The sequence below is a fragment of the Piliocolobus tephrosceles genome, chromosome 4, assembly GCF_002776525.5.
Source record: "Piliocolobus tephrosceles isolate RC106 chromosome 4, ASM277652v3, whole genome shotgun sequence".
Classification (NCBI taxonomy): Eukaryota; Metazoa; Chordata; class Mammalia; order Primates; family Cercopithecidae; genus Piliocolobus; species Piliocolobus tephrosceles.
Genome location: NC_045437.1, coordinates 99,250,418 through 99,271,694, shown reverse-complemented (window position 1 = coordinate 99,271,694; position 21,277 = coordinate 99,250,418). Strand labels below are relative to the sequence as shown.

The window sequence follows — 21,277 nt, the reverse complement described above, 5'->3', positions numbered from 1 at the left end:
GAAACTCAAACAACACAACTTTGATAAATTGACAGCAAAAGTAAATGTACAAAGGCCATTGAGAAAGAGAAATAAATATGAAGAAAAGAGTCACTAGCGAAAATAGACCTAGATGAATACACAATAAGGAAACAGAAGTAACTTGAATATCTGGGTCTTTGAAGCAATTAAGACTTACTCTGAATGATGTCTCATTTCTTTTTTTCTTTCTTTTTTTGAGACGGAGTTGCACTCTGTCACCAGGCTGGAGTGCAGTGGCGCGATCTCGGCTCACTGCAACCTCCGCCGTCTGGGTTCACACCATTCTCCTGCCTCAGCCTCCGGAGTAGCTGGGACTACAGGTGCCCGCCACCACGCCTGGCTAATTTTTTGTATTTTTAGTAGAGACGGGGTTTCACAGTGTTAGCCAGGATTGTCTCCATCTCCTGACCTTGTGATCCGCCCGCCTTGACCTCTCAAAGTGCTAGGATTACAGGCGTGAGCCACCGCGCCCGGCCTAATTTTTGTATTTTTAGTAGAGATGGGGTTTCTCTACCATGTTGGCCAGGCTGGTCTCGAACTCCGGACCTCGTGATCCACCCGCCTCGGCCTCCCAAAGTACTGGGATGGCAGCCGTGAGCCACTGCGCCCAGCCTGTTGTCTCATTTAGCTACTGAGAAAGTGTATTAGTTTTCTTACTTTTATGTTTAACCTTATGATAAAATTGCATCAGTGGAATTAACAGTGTCTGTTCCTTTTAATCTAAAAGAGCTTAAACACAAAAATTATCTAGTGCAGTGATTCTGTGTGATTTCCAGACCAGTAACGTCAACATCAAGTGGGAATTTATTAGAAATGCAAATTCTCAGGCCCTACTCCAGACTCCAGATTCAGAAATCTGGAATGGGAGCTGCGATCTGCGTTTTATGCCATGCAAATAATTCAAGGCACACTAAAGTTTGCGAACAACAAATCTCGTAATCCAGTGCAATCCTTTAATTTTATAAATTAAGAAATTAATGTGTATTTTCACTGGACACTTGCTTTGTGCTGGAAGTTGTATTAAGCCACTGCAAATATTCAATTCTCATAACCACTCAGAAAAATAGACATTATTGTTTCTATTTTACAGGTAGTGAACCAGTAATTTAAAGAGAATGAGTAATTTTTCCAAAAAAAAAAAAAAAATGCTATGCACACACATACACACACAAACACACATATCTATTACTGGTGGCTTAATTGAGGTGAAAAGCATAAGGATAAGTGTTGTATTTGACTCTAAATCCAGAAATCTGCCTAGGGTAATATAGTATTTCCTAAAAATGAGATACGGAGAAACTGTGATTTGTTTATTGATGCTCCAAAAATCAGTTCCAGGGCCAAGATTAAAAACTAGATTTGTTTCTTATTCTGCCTATTGCAGCTAGTACAGAACGATATTTTTATGTGAAATCATAGACTATAGCTATAACTCTCATTAGGGTAGGTGCACTTAATATTCAGTTCTCAATAATTATTTTAAAATAAATGAATAAATAACATTTGTGAATTAGAAGAACCTATGAAAAAAGCTGTAATTATCTAGTTAATATTTGAATCTACTACATAAAATAATAGAAAATAAAGGTAAAATAAAAAACTATAGAATAAATAAAAATAATCACCTACATTTAAAACTGGATAATAAGGTAAAAAGTAATCACAAAACTATAATTCAGAAATTTATTCAGAGATGCTAAAAATCTTCATGAAAAAATTAAAACTTTATGCAACATTGTTAAAGATGTCTGGGATAAATTGATATATAAACCATGATAATGTTTAAAATGGCAATCTTCATACAGGTTAGTTTTTCCTTAAATAATCTATGAATCCAATGCAAGTATAATCAACACTATGGCAAAAAAAATTTTTTTTTAAGAAAATGAGAAACTGATTATAAAATTTGTATGTCAGAATAAGGGAAGGCATAGCTAAAATGAAGTGCACTGGGCCAATTTCACATTAAGACTCACTACAAAAACCACAGTAGTAAAAGCAGTGTAGCATTTTCTTAATAAAGATTAATAGATCAATGTAACAGAACTGAGAATTCAGCAACAGATTAAATATTATACATAAGAACTTGCTATGTGATAAAAGAGTCACTGCAAAGATAATTGTTCAGTAGATGTGATAGCCAATTTGGCTATTTATGAAAAAATGACCATGGATTTCTACCTCATATTATGTACAAAGGTAATTTCCAGGTTAATCAAATGTGATTAGATAAAACACAGTTAATGTTAAAAATGAAAGAAATACCTTTGCGGCATAGACGTGGGAAAATGTTAAGCAAGATTGCAATAGTATTAAATATGAAATCGAACTTTATGGATTAGATATATCAAGTCAAGGATTTCTGTTCTGTGAAAGAAACTGTAGACCACATTAATAGATGGGTGACAGATATCTAAATCCAAGTGATTAATGTTTAGAATAAACAAGGAATTTTTAGAAAATCTACCCCCGAATTTCAGGAAGCCTAACAGATAGAAAGAGCCAGTTCATGCACACAAAAAGAATCCCAAACAGCTAAAAATTGTGTAAAGATAGTTTCAATTAGATTTGAAATTAGAGAAATAGGAAATAAAGCATAGCGGTACTACTTTATACTTGTTACCATGGCAACATTTTGAAAGCCAGCTAATAATATCAAGTGTTTGTGATTATTTGAGGTATACTAGTTATCTACTGCTGCATAATAAACTACCCTATAACTTGGTAGCTTAAAACAATATAAAATATATTTTGCTCATGAAAATGCAATTTGGACAGGACTTGTCCCTCTCAACTATACTTGGGGTCAACTAGAGCAGCAGTCCCCAACATTTTTGGCACCAGGGACCAGATTTGTGGAAAACATTTTTTCCAGGGTGGAGGCGCTGGTTTTGGGATGATTCAAACTCATGGCCTTTATTGTGCACCTTATTTCTATTTATTATTACATACTCACCATAATGTAGAATCAGTGGGAGCCCTGAACTTGTTTTCCTGCCACTAGACCATCCCATCTGGGGGTGATGGGAGACAGTGACAGATAAACAGGTATTAGATTCTCATTGGGATCGCACAACCTAAATCCCTCGCATGTGCAGTTCACAATAGGGTTTGTGCTCCTTCGAGAATTTAATGCCGCTGCTGATCTAACAGGAGTCAGAGCGCAGCTTGGCTCCCTCGCCTGCCACTCACCTCCTGCTGCGCGGTTTGTTTCCTAACAGGCCATGGACCAGCCTCTTACTCTTTCTACAGAGGCTGGGAATCCCTGAGCTAGAGTGATCAAAGTCTGGAGAATGGAACCATCTGAAGGTGTGTTTGCTCTATAGTTTTTTGATACCGTCTGTTTGCTAGAATACCCACACATCTCCTCTGCATCTCTCTTGGGCTTTTTTACAACATGGTGACTGAGTCCCAAGGCAAGAGTTCTATGAGTGTAAAAGATCCCAGCAAAAGTCATATTTTCATTTTACGACCCAACCTCAGAAGTCATGTAGCATTATTCGTTTTGTTGTGACAATTAGAAGGCCTTTCCAAGTTTAATGACCTTTTTATGCGGAAATGACATAGTTCTGGATGGGCATGCTAAACCATAAAGATTTCTTTGATAACTTTAGAAAGTACAAGCTAAATGAAGAAAATGAAACACTACCATCGTCGTGGTGGTATAGTCACTGTAGTGAAACCTGATACATTCTGGAGAACAATCTGGAGAAATAGTGGAATAAAGTATGCTAAATCCTTATGCCCTAGGAATTCCTTTCTTGGATATATACTTCTAGAGACACTCCATCATTGGATCTTAAGGTACATGCACAGCGATATTTAATATAGCCTAGTTTGTGATAGTAGGGAGTTGAAGGCAAGACAAATATTTAATCCTATGTGAATGAATAAATATGGAAGAATCACACTATGTAAAATTAGATAGCATTCAGAAACTGAACTAGTTGAGTATGCAGACTATGATCACACCTAACAGGGATGTTTAGGGCCAGAAAAAGAAAATTTAAATAAATTAAAAATATATAAACATAAAATAGCACTAAATATATTTTCAATGAGATATGCATAACCAAGGAAATACAGAAACTAATTTGAAAGTTAGTATTTTACTATCTTTTTAATTACTCTGTGTAGTATAATAGATAATGATAAACCATCACATCTTAATAAGTCTTCTAAATAAATTCCACAAGTTTACCAAAATGCAAAATTTAAATAACTTAATTCTTTGTATAGGTAGATTTCCAGGAGTAAAATATAAAACATTTTCTGCAGCCCTACTGGTTTTTCATGAGTATTGCTTAAATTTTCTTTGTTTTGTGTTTTAGTTGAATAAAAAAGACTTGCTTAAAACAGTAAGTAGACAAGAAAAAGTAAGGATAAATTCTAGACATATGGTTAATAATTTTCCTATTTTTCTCTAAACTTTACAAAAAAAATCCAAGCCCATAAATAAAAATTAAAGTAGTATGAAGAGCAAATCAAAATTTAAATTGTCAAAAATAACCTTTCTTTTATAGAATTTGTATATTGATGAACATAGGATTGCTGTTTGGATCTATCTTATCTATCTATCTATCATCTATCATCTATCAATTATCTTTTTGGTTTAGATTGGGAATGGTACATTTTTGTAGACAGACCATTAGCATTTCATTCTGTCTGTCTGTTTCTCTTTATCTAACAAAATAAAATAATTGATATATAACTTATTTTTATTTCAGATTCTGATGAAGAATCCAGTGTTAATATGCCTAGCTCTGTCAAAAGCTGCAGAAATTTTACTTATTATTGGAGCTGCTGAATTTTTGCCTATATATTTAGAAAATCAGTTTATGTTAACACACCCTGTGGCAACTATACTTGCAGGTAGAGTTACCTTCTTATTGTGTCATTTCAAAAATGTTTCATTGTCTTATTTATGTACTTATGAAATATGAAATACATGAAATAAATAATATAAAGAATTATATACCTAGGTATGATTTGTGCAAATTTTACAAATATGAGCACTTTGCCATCATAGTGTCAATATTTTTAACATAGAAATCCTAGTAAAACCTCTGTATTTCTCCTTTATCCCATTTATCTTCATTCCTTTTCACAGGTAATCACTCTTTTGAAGTCAGAGTGAATCATTCCCATGTATGTTTGTACATCTTTACTGTTTATATGCTTGTCTATATACATCTATTTCTAAAATTTATGTATCACTTTATACATACTCTTCTGCAGCTTATTTTTTCATCAGAAATTATGTTCTTTAGATTTGTGTTGATCTATATCTATTTAATGCATTTCAGTTTGCTATTTTATTTTATGATTCTATTTTATGAGTATACTATTGTTTATTTATTATCCAGTTAATGGGTATGTTGTTGCTCCCACTTTTTCTCTCTTCCAACCAATGCAGTAATGAATAGGTTTGGTGATATCTCCTTCTGTACATTTGTAAAAGTTGATCTAAGTTTCGACATTGAAGGGAAATTGCTATTGTGTACATTTACAATCTTACGAGATATTGAGAATTGACTCTCCAAAATAGGTTGCAAATGGAATTAAATGTTTTAACGTTTTAGCATTAATGAAAAAGTTGTAAAGTAATGATTTATTTTAGGGTGTAAAAGGTAAAAGATGCATCCACTAATTTTTAGGATAAAAAATAAAGTAGTAGTAAGAAACTATATTAATAGGAAAAATTTAATTAATTAAAAAAAGAAAGGAAAGACAGAAAACAAAAAGCATGTGGGCAAGATAGAAAACAAATAAGGTGTGCAGAAATCCTGAGTATAAATCTAAACCTTTTATGGAGTACATTTTTTTATAAAAGGCTTGTCTGACTGCAAATTGTCCAAAAAGCCAAAATAGATCATCTTTCAAGGGCCATAATGACATATTTTTTTGTGAACACACCAGGTTTGGGGCACTCTGATAATAGAATTGGTAGAACTTGAGGAGTAAATCCATTCCATGTATTTCTTATTGTATTAAATAAGGCTATTACTAATGAATTCCAAGCACCAGGGTAAGGCTACACGCTGTATTCACTTTAACCATCCCCTCAAGGTCCTGGATCTAGCCAGCTGAACAAATCCTTAAGCCATCAAGGTCTATCTTAAAAAATCAGGTGGCTTTCTCCTTAAGTTTCTCTACTGACCTTTCCACTTAGCTTGAGATATCAAAGTATAACAGAATACATTAGCAATTGCAAATTCTACCTTGGCAAGAATGAAATTTGGGGTAATTTTATCATCTATAATAATATTGATCAGTGAGTGAGGCTGACCAGAGTGCTTTCCAGGAATGAGGTGGTGTCATGGATTATTTCAAATAAGGTCACAGATAAATTTTGCTCTATAGTTTCTAATTGCATTACCTATCATAAAGATTACTTCAGTAAGGCTGTGTATGAATAACATACCACTAATCTTGCTGGGAAGCTCCCCTGAGTAACTGAGCATAACTTCATTTTAGAGAAATTTCTAATCTTCGAAGAGCTATACGATCTGCTGGTGGTGATGTAAACACTTGATGATCTTTTATGACCACCCCTATATTCTTGAATCTATCATTTCCATTTGACAAGTAAGGCTTGTCAAATAGTTATGAGCCTGATTTAGTTCATCCCAAAATGAGAATGTAAGTTCACAAAGTCAAAAGATTGCTGTAAGTTAGGACTTTGGTTTTGACAAGATGGCAGTAGTAAGCTAGTAGTTGCTTTTCAAATGGTAGCTGATTTAGGGAGTCAATGAGTGTTATACAACAACAGCTGTTTCTGAATGGAGCCTATATCTTTTATCTAGAGCCTCCAGTCCACGAAATTATCAGTCATGGAGATTTGTAGCTCATGGGGATCATTAAATTTCTAGCATCTCAAAGAAGAGAGTATGCCGCGGCTTGCTTATAAGCTTCAATGTAGATTTGTGAATTACACTCACTGTAAGTTAGCTGTTACAAAAGACAAGTAGAATGCCCAAGACCAACATCTACCATCTCTGACACCCAGAGTCCAAAGTGACATTAAGTTACCTTTTGGTTGGAGGGAAATGAGACCTTTTATTTGCTTGACTTCCAGAATAATTGAGCATTGTGAATCTGTTTGCATAGTCCCCCAGAAACTTGATGTGCAGTCTTTTGGATTTTGTTGGGATTTATCAGTTACCCTTGCAGGTGAAGGCATGATAATACCAAAGTTAGAGCCATTGAGTCTGAGGCTTGAGATCCTCTAGCCAGCTGCATATCATTGATCAGTGAAAGGTTTAGGCATCAGAAGGTAATGGGAATCACACTAAATTCTTAAGCACCTTCTTGTAGCAAATGGCAGAGCTTTAGCTACTCCTGAGGAATAACTAAAGAATATTATAGTATTCTTACTGTAAAGGTATATTTGTGGTTTTTAAGCATGAATGAGAATTAGTCTTTGTCCTTGGGTGCCAATTAGATACAAACGAATGTCTTGGCAAAGTCCAGTACAGTATATTAACTGTAATCAGTCTGTGTAGTAGATGTGGTTACATCACAATGTCTGAAACAGTCAAAGTTATAAGAGCAATAACTGAATTCAGCAGTGATTAATCCACTGTAAATCTCCAGCTTCAGCTCCTGATAACTTTTTTTTTCTTTTTTTTTTTTTTTTTTTTTGAGACGGAGTTTCACTCTTGTTGCCCAGGCTGGAGTGCAATGATGTAATCGAGGCTCACTGCAACCTCCACCTCCCAGGTTCAAGCGATTCTCTGGCCTCAGCCTTCCAAGTAGCAGGGATTACAGGCATGCACCACCTCGCCCAGCTAATTTTGTATTTTTTCAGTAGAGATGGGGTTTCTCCATGTTGTTCAGTCTGGTCGCAAACTCCCGACCTCAGGTGATCTACCCGCCTTGGCCTCCCAAAGTGCTGGGATTACAGGCGTGAGCCACCACATCTGGTCCTGATAACCTTTTACACTGGCCATGATGTGTGTTGAATGAAAATACTGCATCTCTTACTACCCCTGCTACCTTATATACTCAAAGCTAGGACTTTCCTTTCTCCTTCTGGGATTCTACATTGTTTCTGTTAGACCCTGTGAGAGGAAACAGGGAGGCATGTTGGATAGCAATTCATATGTCCCATTATCACGTCTAGAGTTTAACAGCATTCATAGTATAATATTATAAAATATAAATACTAATTATACATTTAGAAATTGAAGCTACAGCATCAGTATATTAAGGCTACAACAAACATGCATTGAAATTGTCCAGAGTACCACCCACAAGCTTACTTCACATTCTTTCAGGAACGATGAGAGTTCAAAATCTATTCAATGCCTCATCTATGATTTCACACAGGAATTTTACTTGTCTTAGGAAAATCTTCCTAAGAGGGTCATAGCAAAGCTGCTTTATAGTAGTCAGGACACACTACAAAAAAATCTGAGGTCTTTTATTGTCTTAAAATGGATCCAAGATTGGCATGATAGACTAGAAGAGGAACTGGACCTCCAGTCAACCCAGCTATTGGCTGTTTTGTTTAAACAAGAAATTATGTACTGCACTTTATCATGTCCCAAGAAAATCAGCTAAAATGCTGATAATTCACCTGATGTCTTCTCATAGTGGCTAGAATTTGTTTTTTCTTTTTACACTCAGGGTAATTGCACATTGCTGGCACTGTTATCTGTGACTTGAAAGCAGAAGGAATCTTCTAAAAAGAAAAAGAATTAGAAATAGTTTTTACAGTGAGGCAGTCCTGAAGCTGATGGCCAGATTGACAAGGAAGTTTACTTGCCTAGGGAAGAGTTGATAAGACCTATGGCACTTTCCATGGAGCTGTCTATAAACCTACTTCAGCCTGCAGCTACAGAAAGCCATGCCTCTGTTAGCATCCCGTCATTGTTGCCAAGAGTGCTCACATCTGTAATGGGTTTGAATTTCATCCTATCTATAAGCTAACAAGTTAACCTAACTTAGTTTCATGTGTACTGGAAGAAGACACCAAACTTCTTGGTCAGAGATGAAATAAAGTTTATGACTCACAGCAATAGCAGTAATGAGAGTTCCTGCTAGGTTTCTGAGCTCCAATTTCCAAAGTGTGATGTGAAAGGAGGCCAGGTGACATCTGTACACACAATGAGTTGCATTACGTGAAAGAAATCTTGAGGTTAGGGAACCCAAGTCTTTTACAGTAGGCAGTAATTATGCTTGTCTTTGGCTCCAGAGGGAGACATTATACTTGATATTGTCCAGAGGGGACACTCTCTCTGTCTTCCAAAATTCTAAGCAAAGTTGTCCTTTGCTCTAAGTGAAAATACTATCCTTCTTATCCAAGGCTACTCATCGTATAAATATCCTTGAAAAGATAGTTCAGAACAAAGCAGTCAGTGCTTCTGCTTGCAGGATATACAGAAAATTTTCACCCAATAAATATATTAGTAGTTATGTTAAATATAAATAGTCTAAAGAATGTCAGATTGGGAAAAAGTTTCAATATATGTTACTAACAAGAGGCACTCCTTAAATATGGGAACATGAAAAGGTTGAAAGTGAAAGAATAGACAAAAGATGCAAATGCTAACCAAAAGAGAAGCTTGTGCAACTATAGTAATTTTAAATATTGTATCCTTCAAAGAATGCAAGAACTATGACAACGCAAAAAGCTGGAATGTCTTCTTTCCTCCAAACAACCTCACTAGCTCCCCCATGGAGGCCAGCACCCCAGTACTTGCTAGCACCCTGCCACAGTCAAAAAGCATGCAGTCTGCCATGCTGTCACTGCTGCTGTTGTTGGTACGTGCAAACAGGATGGATCCCATTGCCACTGCCCTATAAAGTGCTTTGGCTGCCACCATACATTGGAGTGCTGTGACCAGCAGTCCAGGAGCACCTTGACCCGTCCAGCACAGCATGTTTCTACCTTGAGGAGCCAGAGAACAAAGCCAGTGTCCCATACTGGTCCCTTGGAGTTAGGCCACACAGTCCAGGAGTTCTGAGCTGAGCCTTTGCCTTCTAAAATCTTCCAGAAACAAAGCCAGTTGAATGAACCCACCTACCACAAACAAACCCTCAAGATCATCAAATAGAATAAAAGAAAAAAAAAAATCCAAAGGACAGGAACTTCAAGGATTAAAGGAGTATCAGCCCACAAAGATAAAAAAAGAAACAGCACAAGAACTCTGACAACTCCAAAGGCCAAAGGTCTTCTTTCCTTCAAACAACCTCACTAGTTCTCCAGCAAGGGACCTTAACCAGCCTTAGATGGCTGAAATTACTGAACTAGAATTCAGAATATGGATAGGAACAAAAATCAAGATTCAGGGGAACGTTGAAACTCATTCTAAGGAAGCTAGGAATCACAAAGTATACAGGATCTGGAAGACAAAGTAGCCAGTATAGAAAAGAACATAACTGACTTTATAGAGATAAAAACACACTATGAGAATTTCATAATGCAATCACAAGTATTAACAGTATAGATCAAGCTGAAGAAATAATCTCAGAGCCTGAAGATTGGGTTTCTGAAACAAGACAGAAAGAAAACATTAAAGAGAAAAGAATAAAAAGAAACAAACAAAAAGAACAAAAATATGCAATTATGTAAAGAGACCAAATCTGCAATTCATGATCATCCCTGAAAGAGATAGGTAGGATGGAAGCAACTTAGAAAACATATTTCAGGATATCATCTATGAGAACTTTCACAACCTATGTAGAGAGGCCAACATTCAAATTTAGAAAATGCAGAGAACCCTCACAAAGTACTTCACAAAAAGATCGTCCCTAAGACATAACCATCAGATTCTCCAAGGTCAAAATGAAAAAACAATGTTAAAGGCAGCTAGAGAGAAAGGGCAGGCCACCTACAAAGGGAAGCTTATTAGCAGACTTATCAGCAGAAACCCTATAAGCTAGACCTCTTAACAGAAACAGCAGACCTCTCAGCAGAAACCCTACAAGCTAGAAGAGACTGGGGGCATATGTTCAGCATTCTTAAAAAAAAGAAATTCCAGTCAAGAAATCCATACCCAACCAAACTAAGCTTCATAAGTGAAGTAGAAATAAAATCATTTTCAAGCAAGAAAATTATTGAGGGAGATTTTTACCACCAGACCTGCCTTACAAGAGCTCCTAAAAAAAGCACTAAATATGGAAAGGAAAGACCATTACCAGTCACTACAAAAATGCACTTCAGTATGTAAACCATCGACACTATAAAGCAATCACGCAAACAAGTCAGCATAATAAACAGCTAACAACATGATGACAGGATCAAATCCACATATAGCAGTAGTAACCTTGAATGTAAATGGGCTAAATGCCCCAATGAAAAGAAAGCGTGGCAAGCTGAATAGAGAAGCAAGACCCAATGATATGCTGTCTTCAAGAAATGTGTCTCACATACAATGACACCACTAGACTCAAAAATAGATGAAGAAAAATCTACCAAGTGAATGGAAACTGAAGGGGAAAATGAACAAAAAAAGAAGGGGTTGCAATTCTAATTTCAGATAAAACAAACTTTAAATAAACAAATATTTTAAAAAGCAAAGAGGGGCATTACATAATGGTGAAAGGTTCAATTCAATGAGAAGACCTAACTATCCTAAATATATATGCATTCAACACAGAAACAACCAGATTCATAAATTAAATTATTAGAGACCTTCAAAGAGCCTTAGACTCCCACCAAATAATAGTGGAAGACTTCAACACCTCACTGACAGTGTTAGAAAGGTTATCAAGGCAGAAAATTAACAAAGATGTTGAAGACCTGAACTCAACACTACACCAAACAGACCTGAGAGGCATCAACAGACCTCTTCACCAAAAAACACAACAGAATATACATTCTTCTCATTGCCACATGGCACACACTCTAAAATCAACCACAAAATCAGATATAAAACAATCCTCAGCAAATGTAAAATGACTGAAATCATACTAACCACTCTCTTGGACCACAGCACAATGAAAATAGAAATCAAACTAAGCAAATTGCTCAGAACCATACAATTAAGTGGAAATTAAATGACCCACCCTGAATGACTTTTGGGTAAGTAATGAAATTAAGGCAGAATGAGAACAGAGATATAAAACACCAGAATCTGTGGGATATAGCTAAGGCAGTATGAAGAGGGAAATGTATAACACCACACGCTCACATCAAAAAGTTAGAAAAACCTCAATTTAAAAATTAACATCACAACAAAAAGGCTAGAGAAGTAACAGCAAACCAATTCTAAAGCTAGAAGAAGATAAGAAATAACCAAATCAGAGATGAACTGAAAGAGATGGAGACACAAAAAAAAACATTCAAAAGAACAATGAATCCAATAGTTGGTTTTTTGAAAAATTAATAAGATAGATTATTATCTAGACAAAGGTAAAAGAGAGAAGATCCAAATAAACACAATCAGAAGTGATAGGATATTACCACTGACCCCACAGAAGCACAAATAACAATCAGAGACTCCTATGAGCACCTTTACAAACATGAACTAGAAAATCTAGAAAAAATGGATAAATTCCTGGACACATAAAGCCTCTCAAGACTGAACTAGGAAAATTAAATTCCTAAACAGACCAATAATGAGCTCCAAAACTGAAACAGCAATAAATAGCCTGCAAACCAAAAAGTCCAGGATTAGATGGATTCACAGTCAAACTCTACCAAATGTACAAAGAAGAACTGGTATCATTACTACCAAAACTATTCCAACAAATTGAGGAGGGGAGACTCCTCCCCATCTCATTCTATGAGGCCAGAATCATCCTGATTCCAAAACCTGTAAGAGACTCAACAACAACAACAAAAAAAATTCAGGCCAATATCCTTGATGAACATATATGTAAAAATCTTCAATACATACTAGCGAATGAATCCAGATGTACAAAGAAGAGCTGGTATCATTACTACCAAAACTATTCCAACAAATTGAGGAGGGGAGACTCCTCCCCATCTCATTCTATGAGGCCAGAATCATCCTGATTCCAAAACCTGGAAGAGACTCAACAACAACAACAACAAAAATTCAGGCCAATATCCTTGATGAACATATATGTAAAAATCTTCAATACATACTAGCGAATGAATCCAGCTGTACATCAAAAGCTAATCCACCATGATCAAGTAGGATTTATCCCTCTAATGCAAGGTTGGTTAAACATACACAAGTTAATAAACATGATTTTTCACATAAATAGAACTAAAGTCAAAACCACATGATCATCTCAGTAGATGAAGAAATGACTTTCAATAAAATTCAACATCCCTTCATTTTTAAAACTCTCAACAAACTAGGTATTGAAGGAACATACCTAAAAATAATAAGAGCCATCTATGACAAGCCCACAGCCAACATTATACTGAAGGGGGGAAAGCTGGAAGCATTCACCTTGAAAATCAGAACAAGGATGCCCCTCTCACCATTCCTATTTGACATAATATTAGAAGTCCTGGCCAGAACAATCAGACAAAAGAAAGAAATGAAGGGCATCTACATAAAAAGAGAGGAAACCAAACTATCCCTGTTTGCAAACAACATGATTCTATATCTAGAAAACCCCATAGTCTGGGCCCAAAAGCTTCTTAAGCTGATAAACAACATCAGCAAAGTTTCGGATACAAAATCAACATACAAAAATCAATAATATTTCTATACGCCAACAACAGCCAGCTGAGAGCCAAATTAGAAATGCAATTCTATTCACAGTTTCCACAAAAATGACTTAAATACCTAGGAATACAGCTAACCAGGGAATTTATAGATCTTTACAATAAATTGCAAAACACTGCTCAAAGAAATAAGAGATGACACAAACAAATGGGAAAACATCCCATGCTTATGAATGGTAAGAACCAATGTCGTTAAAATGGCCACACTGCCCAAAGCAGTTTACAGATTCAATGCTATTCCTATTAAACTACCAATGCAATTCTTCACATAACTAGATAAAGACTATTTTAAAATTCACATGGATCCAAAAAGAGCTCAAATAGCCAAGACAATCCTAAGCAAAAAGAACAAAGCTGGAGGCAACACACTACCCAACTTCAGACTATACTACAGTAACCAAAACAGCATCATACTGGTACAAAAACAGACACATAGACGAATGGAACAGAATAGAGAGCCCAGAAGTAAGGTCATACACCTACAGCCATCCGATCTTCAAGAAACCTGAGTAAAACAAGCAATGAAGAAAGGACTCCCTATTCAGTAAATTGTGCTGGTATAACTGGCAAGCCATATGCAGAAGGTTGAAACTGGACTCCCTCTTTATACATATACAAAAATCAACTCGAGATGGATTAAAGACTTAAATGTAAAACCCAAAACTATAAAAACCCTAGAAGAAAACCTCGGGAATACCATTCTGCACATAGGAACTGGCAAAGATTTTAGGACAAAAATGCCAAAAGCCATTGCAACAAAAGTAAAAATTTACAAATGGGATCTAATTAAACTTACGAGCTTCTGCACAGCAAAAAAAAAACTATCACCAGAGTAAACCAGACAATCTACAGAATGGGAGAAAATATTTTCAAGGTAAGCATCTGACAAAGGTCTAAAATCCAGCATCTATAAGGAGCTTAAACAAACTTAGAAGAAAAAGAAAGTCCCATAATAAAGGGGGCATAGGATATAAACAGACACTTCTCAAAAGAAGACATACATGTGGCCAACAGTCATATGAAAAAAAACCTCAGTATTACTTATGATTAGAGAAATGCAAATCCAAACCACAACGAGATACCATCTCACACCATTCAGAATGGCTATTACTAAAATGTCAAAAAATAACAAGTGCTGGCAAGGTTGAAGAGAAAAGGGAATGCTTTTACACTGTTGGTGGGAGTATAAATTAATTCAACCATTGTGGAAAGCAATGTGGTGATTCCTCAAAGAGCTAAAGACAAAACTACCATTTGATGCAGCAATCTCATTACTGGATATATACACAAAGGAATATAAATTTTTCTATCAGAAAGACATATGCACGCATATGTTCATCACAGCACTATTCACAATAGCAGAGACATGGAAGCTAAACAAGAACCCATAGACACAAAGAGAACAACAGACACAGAAGCCTACCTGAGGGTGGGAGGTGGTAGGATGGAGAGGATCAGAAAAATAACTATTGGGTACTAAGTTTTGTACCTGGGTGATGAGATAATCTGTATAACAAACCCTCGTGACACATTTACCTATATAACAACCTGCATATGTATCCCTGAACCTAAAATGAAAGTAATATGTCCTTTAGCAGCTTATACAATTTTTTTCTTTATTCTTGATGTTATGAAGATTTCCTACCTTCTTATCTGTAAGGGTGGCTTTTTTATTGCTTCTCAGTAGTTGGAGTGTACATTTGTTTCCAGGGCTAAAATTTCATTAATTATGTAAATTTTTTATCCTCAGCTGTAATTTTTCAAACATTGTTTTTCTGGTATTACTTGTATTGTTTTTTTCACAACTGCTATAAGCCTTTTTGTGGAGCTTATTTATTTTTATTATCTTTTTTTCAAGAACTATTTTTTGAACAATTTTAGATTTACAGAAATATCTTGAAGATAGAAGATAATATAAAGAATTTCTGGCCAGGCGTGGTGGTTCATGCTTGTCATCTCAGCACTTTGGCAGGCTGAGGTGGGTGAATCACTTGTCAGGAGTTCAAGAGCAGCCTGGCCAACAAGGCAAAACCCAGTCTCTACTAAAAATACAAAAATTAGTATGGTGGTACATTGGGGCACACCTGTAATCCCAGCTACTCGGGAGGCTAAGGCAGGAGAATAGCTTGAAACCGGGAGGCAGAGGTTGCAGTGAGCCAATACCGTGCCACTGTACTCCAACCTAGTGACAGAGCAAGACTCTGTCTCTCTCTCTCTCTCTAAATACATATATATGTGTATATATATTTATATATACATAGAGAGAGAGACTTTCCACAGGCTGTACACCCAGTTTCCCCTTTTATAAACATCTTATATTAGCATGGTAGATTTGTCATAATTAATGAACCAAAATTAATATAATATTACTAACTAAAGTCAATAGTTTGTGCAGACTTTTTTTCAGTTTTTACCTAATGTCCTTTTTCTGTCCCAGGATCTCATTCAAGATACTACACTGTATTTAGTTATCATGTCTCTTTTTTGTTTGTTTGTTTTTTGTTTTTTAATTATACTTTAAGTTCTAGGGTACATATGCATAACGTGCAGGTTTGTTACATATGTATACCTGTGCCATGTTGGTGTGCTGCACCCATCAACTCGTCAGCACCCATCAATTCATCATTTATATCAGGTATAACTCCCCAATGCAATCCCTCCCCCCTCCCCCCTCCCCATGATAGGCCCCAGGGTGTGATGTTCCCCTTCCCGAGTCCAAGTGAGCTCATTGTTCAGTTCCCACCTATGAGTGAGAACATGCGGTGTTTGGTTTTCTCTTCTTGTGATAGTTTGCTAAGAATGATGGTTTCCAGCTGCATCCATGTCCCTACAAAGGACACAAACTCATCGTTTTTTATGGCTGCATAGTATTCCATGGTGTATATGTGCCACATTTTCTTAATCCAGTCTGTCACAGATGGACATTTGGGTTGATTCCAAGTCTTTGCTATTGTGAATAGTGCCGCAATAAACATACGTGTGCATGTGTCTTTGTAGTAGAATAATTTATAATCCTTTGGGTATATACCCAGTAATGGGATGGCTGGGTCATATGGTACATCTAGTTCTAGATCCTTGAGGAATTGCCATACTGTTTTCCATAATGGTTGAACTAGTTTACAATCCCACCAACAGTGTAAAAGTGTTCCTATTTTTCCACATCCTCTCCAACACCTGTTGTTTCCTGATTTTTTAATGATTGCCATTCTAACTGGTGTGAGATGGTATCTCATTGTGGTTTTGATTTGCATTTCTCTGATGGCGAGAGATGAAGAGCATTTTTTCATGTGTCTGTTGGCTGTATGAATGTCTTCTTTTGAGAAATGTCTGTTCATATCCTTTCCCCACTTTTTGATGGGGTTGTTTGTTTTTTTCTTGTATATTTGTTTGAATTCTTTGTAGATTCTGGAAATTAGCCCTTTGTCAGATGAGTAGATTGCAAAAATTTTCTCCCATTCTGTAGGTTGCCTGTTCACTCTGATGGTAGTTTCTTTTGCTGTGCAGAAGCTCTTTAGTTTAATTAGATCCCATTTGTCAATTTTGGGTTTTGCTGCCATTGCTTTTGGTGTTTTAGACATGAAGTCCTTGCCCATGCCTATGTCCTGAATGGTACTACCTAGATTTTCTTCTAGGGTTTTTATGGTAATAGGTCTAACATTTAAGTCTCTAATCCATCTTGAATTAATCTTCGTATAAGGAGTAAGGAAAGGATCCAGTTTCAGCTTTCTACTTATGGCTAGCCAATTTTCCCAGCACCATTTATTAAATAGGGAATCCTTTCCCCATTTCTTGTTTTTGTCAGGTTTGTCAAAGATCAGATGGCTGTAGATGTGTGGTATTATTTCTGAGGACTCTGTTCTGTTCCATTGGTCTATATCTCTGTTTTGGTACCAGTACCATGCTATTTTGGTTACTGTAGCCTTGTAGTATAGTTTGAAGTCAGGTAGTGTGATGCCTCCAGCTTTGTCCTTTTGACTTAGGATTGTCTTGGCAATGCGGGCTCTTTTTTGGTTCCATATGAACTTTAAAGCAGTTTTTTCCAATTCTGTGAAGAAACTCATTGGTAGCTTGATGGGGATGGCATTGAATCTATAAATAACCTTGGGCAGTATGGCCATTTTCACGATATTGATTCTTCCTATCCATGAGCATGGTATGTTCTTCCATTTGTTTGTGTCCTCTTTGATTTCACTGAGCAGTGGTTTGTAGTTCTCCTTGAAGAGGTCCTTTACATCCCTTGTAAGTTGGATTCCTAGGTATTTTATTCTCTTTGAAGCAATTGTGAATGGAAGTTCACCCATATAGTTTCACAATATGGGTGAAACTACAGGACATCATGTTAAGCAAAACAAGCTAGGCATAGAAAAACAAATATAGCATTCTCTCACTTAAACATGGAATCTAAAAAAAATCGAACAGAGGCAGAGAATAGAATAATTGTTGACAGGGGCTGGCGATGGGAATGGGAAATGAGAGATGTTGGTCAAAGGGTATAAAATTTCAATTAGACAGAAGTAATAAATTCTTGACATCTATTGTTCAATGTGGTGACTTGGATTAATGTATTGTATACTTGAAAATTGCCAAGGGAATAGAACTTAAATGTTCTCACCAAAAAAAAAAAAAAAAAATTAGCAAATAATGTGACAAATATATTAACTATATTGATTTAATCATATTACAGTGTATAGTCATCAAAAACTAATGTTTTATACTATAAATATGTACCCTATTCATTTATTTGTCAATTAAACCATTATAAAGCTTAGGGAAAAAATAATTCCATGGATTGGTGGTTGGCATGCTTACTCTAAATAAAGTACTCATGTGATTTCAACCATAGTAAACTGCTGAAGATAGCTCTTAATATGTTAGAGGAGCTAGAGTTGTACTGTCCAATATGGAAAACATTTGCCACATGTGGCTATTTAAATTTACATTTACATTAATTGAAATTCAATTCAATTAAAAATTTAGTTCCTTAGTCACAGTAGGCAAATTTTACATCTTTAATGATCACATTTGGCTAGTGGCTACTCTATTGAATAGTGCAGATGTAGAAGACTGCCTTTATTGCTGAAGGTTCTATGCCTAGCACTACTCTAGAGCATGGGTTACTCAACAGAGATCTGTGAAATTTTAAGCGCTAAGAATGAACTCCAGTATATTTGAAATGGAAAATTTGGGACACATATTTGTATGTTCAATGTTTTCCTCCTGGGGAAAAGGCTGTGACATTCATCAGATTCTCAAAATATTAGTAAAAAATTTGTTGCATTAGTTTATGAGTTCTTTTTGTTGGCAAGGAAGTCTATCTGCTCTTTCTTTTTTAAATCGAAAGTTTTAATTAGGATGACTCATCCAATGCCTTTACCTCAAATGAAGGATTCCACCAGCTCTAGTTCATTTGCAGTAGAATAGATAAGCTTTTTGCAAACATTTTTCTTAGTTTGCCATTTTTACCCCTTCACATGGTTTGTCTCTTTGTTAGAATTTTTATTGAAATATAATATATACATATATAAGAAAGAGCATATATAAATGTATGGCTCAACACATTTTTTAATAAATTGAACACATCTGTAATTAGCACCCATATCAGGGAACACAATGTATTAGAATGAATAAATGAATTCAGCAAAGTTGCTAAATATATAATCATTGTACCAAATCAATTTTGTTTCCAAATACCAGATGCAACCAAATTAAAATACAATACAATAAATACAATAACACCAAAAAATCAAATACCAATAAATTTTATTTAAGTTGTACAAAACGTCTACACTGACAACTACAAAATCAATTTGAGAAAAATTAAATAAAACCTAAATAAATGGAAAAAAGTTAACAGATAAGAACATTAATAAATACCATTTGTCCTAAAATAATCTACAGTATGTGATCACAAATTAATCCCAAGATATTTTTGAAATTGACAAAATAACTAAAATTCATGTGGGAAGTTAAAGGGTAAGTATTGTTCTTAGAATATTGAAGTTGAAACAAAATTGAGGAATATGTGCTAACAGATATAAAAACCTATTATAGAACTATGATAATTAATACAATATGGTAATGGTGCAAGCATCAACACATTGATTAATGGAACAGAACAGAAAATTCAGAAACAAACCCACACATGCACACTCAACTAATTTACAATGAAGGGGACACTGCAATGGTTAAACAAACAAAAAATGTTATTAGCCATTTTATTTATGCATATCTAATAAAATGTGTTTTGATCCTTATCTCACATCTTATAAAAACATCAGTTCCGGACACACTGCCTATCTAAATATGAAAGATAAAACAATAAAGCCTTTTGAGAAAAATGGGAGAATATTTTCATGCCCTTGGAGTAGGAACAACATAAACAGGACACCTGAGTAGTACCTAGAAAATAAATCAGACTGTAGTAAAATTAGTAAATTATTACCAAAAAAAAAAGATAAAAGATAACAATGTGGAATACAGGGAACCAAAGTGAAAAAGATTGACCAGAATAAATAAAGCACTCCCAAAAATCAATAAATAAAGGATAACCTTACAAAAAACTGGATAAAAAGCTTGAAAAAATTCTTCACAAAAGCAGATACCAAATACCCCAAACAATAGAATGGGCCAGGCACGGTTGCTCATGCCTGTAATCTCAGCACTTTGGGAGGCCAAGGTGGGCATATTCCTTGAGGTCATGCATTTGAGACCATCCTGGCTAACACGATGAAACCGCATCTCTACTAAAAACACAAAGATTAGCTAGGTGTGGTGGCGGGCACCTGTAACCCCAGCTACTTGGGAGGCTGAGACAGGAGGATCGCTTGAACCCGGAGGCAGAGGTTGCAGTGAGCCAAGGTCATGCCACTGCACTCTGGCCTGGGTGACAAGCACGAAACTCCATCCCAAAAAAACTACAAACAAACAAATGACAAAAACAACAATAGAATGGATAATATATTGTGGAATATTCAACAATGGCATTCTATACAACAATGAAAATGAAAAGCGCTCAACTACATAAAATATGGATGAATCACACAAACATTATGCTGAATGAAAGAAAGCAGACACAAATGAGTATGTAGGCGCTGTATAATTCCACTTACATAATTTTGGCTTGCTATATAAATATATTCAAGAGCAAACAAAACTAACTTTTATCAGTTAGTGACCTTGAGGAATCATGAGTAGGGTTGCTAGGGTGCTAACGATATTTCATTCATGATTCAGGTGATGATCACACTGTTTGGTTTGTAAAAAATATATCAAATAACTAGGCAAGGTGGCTCATGCCCGTAATCCCAGCACTTTGGGAAGCCCGAGATGGGCAGATAACTTGAGCTCACGAGTTTAAGACCAGCCTGGGCAATATGGCAAAACCCTGTCTGTACAAAAAATATGCAAAAATTAGCTGGATGTGGTGGCTCATGCCTATAGTCCCAGCTACTCAGAAAGCTGAGGTAAGAGACTCACTTGAGCCTGGGAGGTGGAGGTTGCAGTGAGCTGACATTATGCCCCTGCACTTCAACCTGGGTGACAGAGTGAGATTGTTTCTATATCTATATCTATATCTATATCTATATCTATATCTATATCTAT

At 35.8% G+C, this 21,277-nt stretch overlaps 1 protein-coding gene across 1 annotated transcript in view; it reads left to right on the top strand.

The window, feature by feature from the left end:
- The window catches only part of SLCO6A1 (solute carrier organic anion transporter family member 6A1), a 144,462-nt gene that overhangs the window by 64,427 nt on the left and 58,758 nt on the right, over positions 1 to 21,277 (top strand). Inside the window, exon 7 of the mRNA XM_026454255.1 lies at positions 4,749 to 4,893. Within this exon, the coding sequence (XP_026310040.1) occupies positions 4,749 to 4,893 (145 nt within the window). The remainder of the gene's footprint in view (positions 1 to 4,748; positions 4,894 to 21,277) is intronic.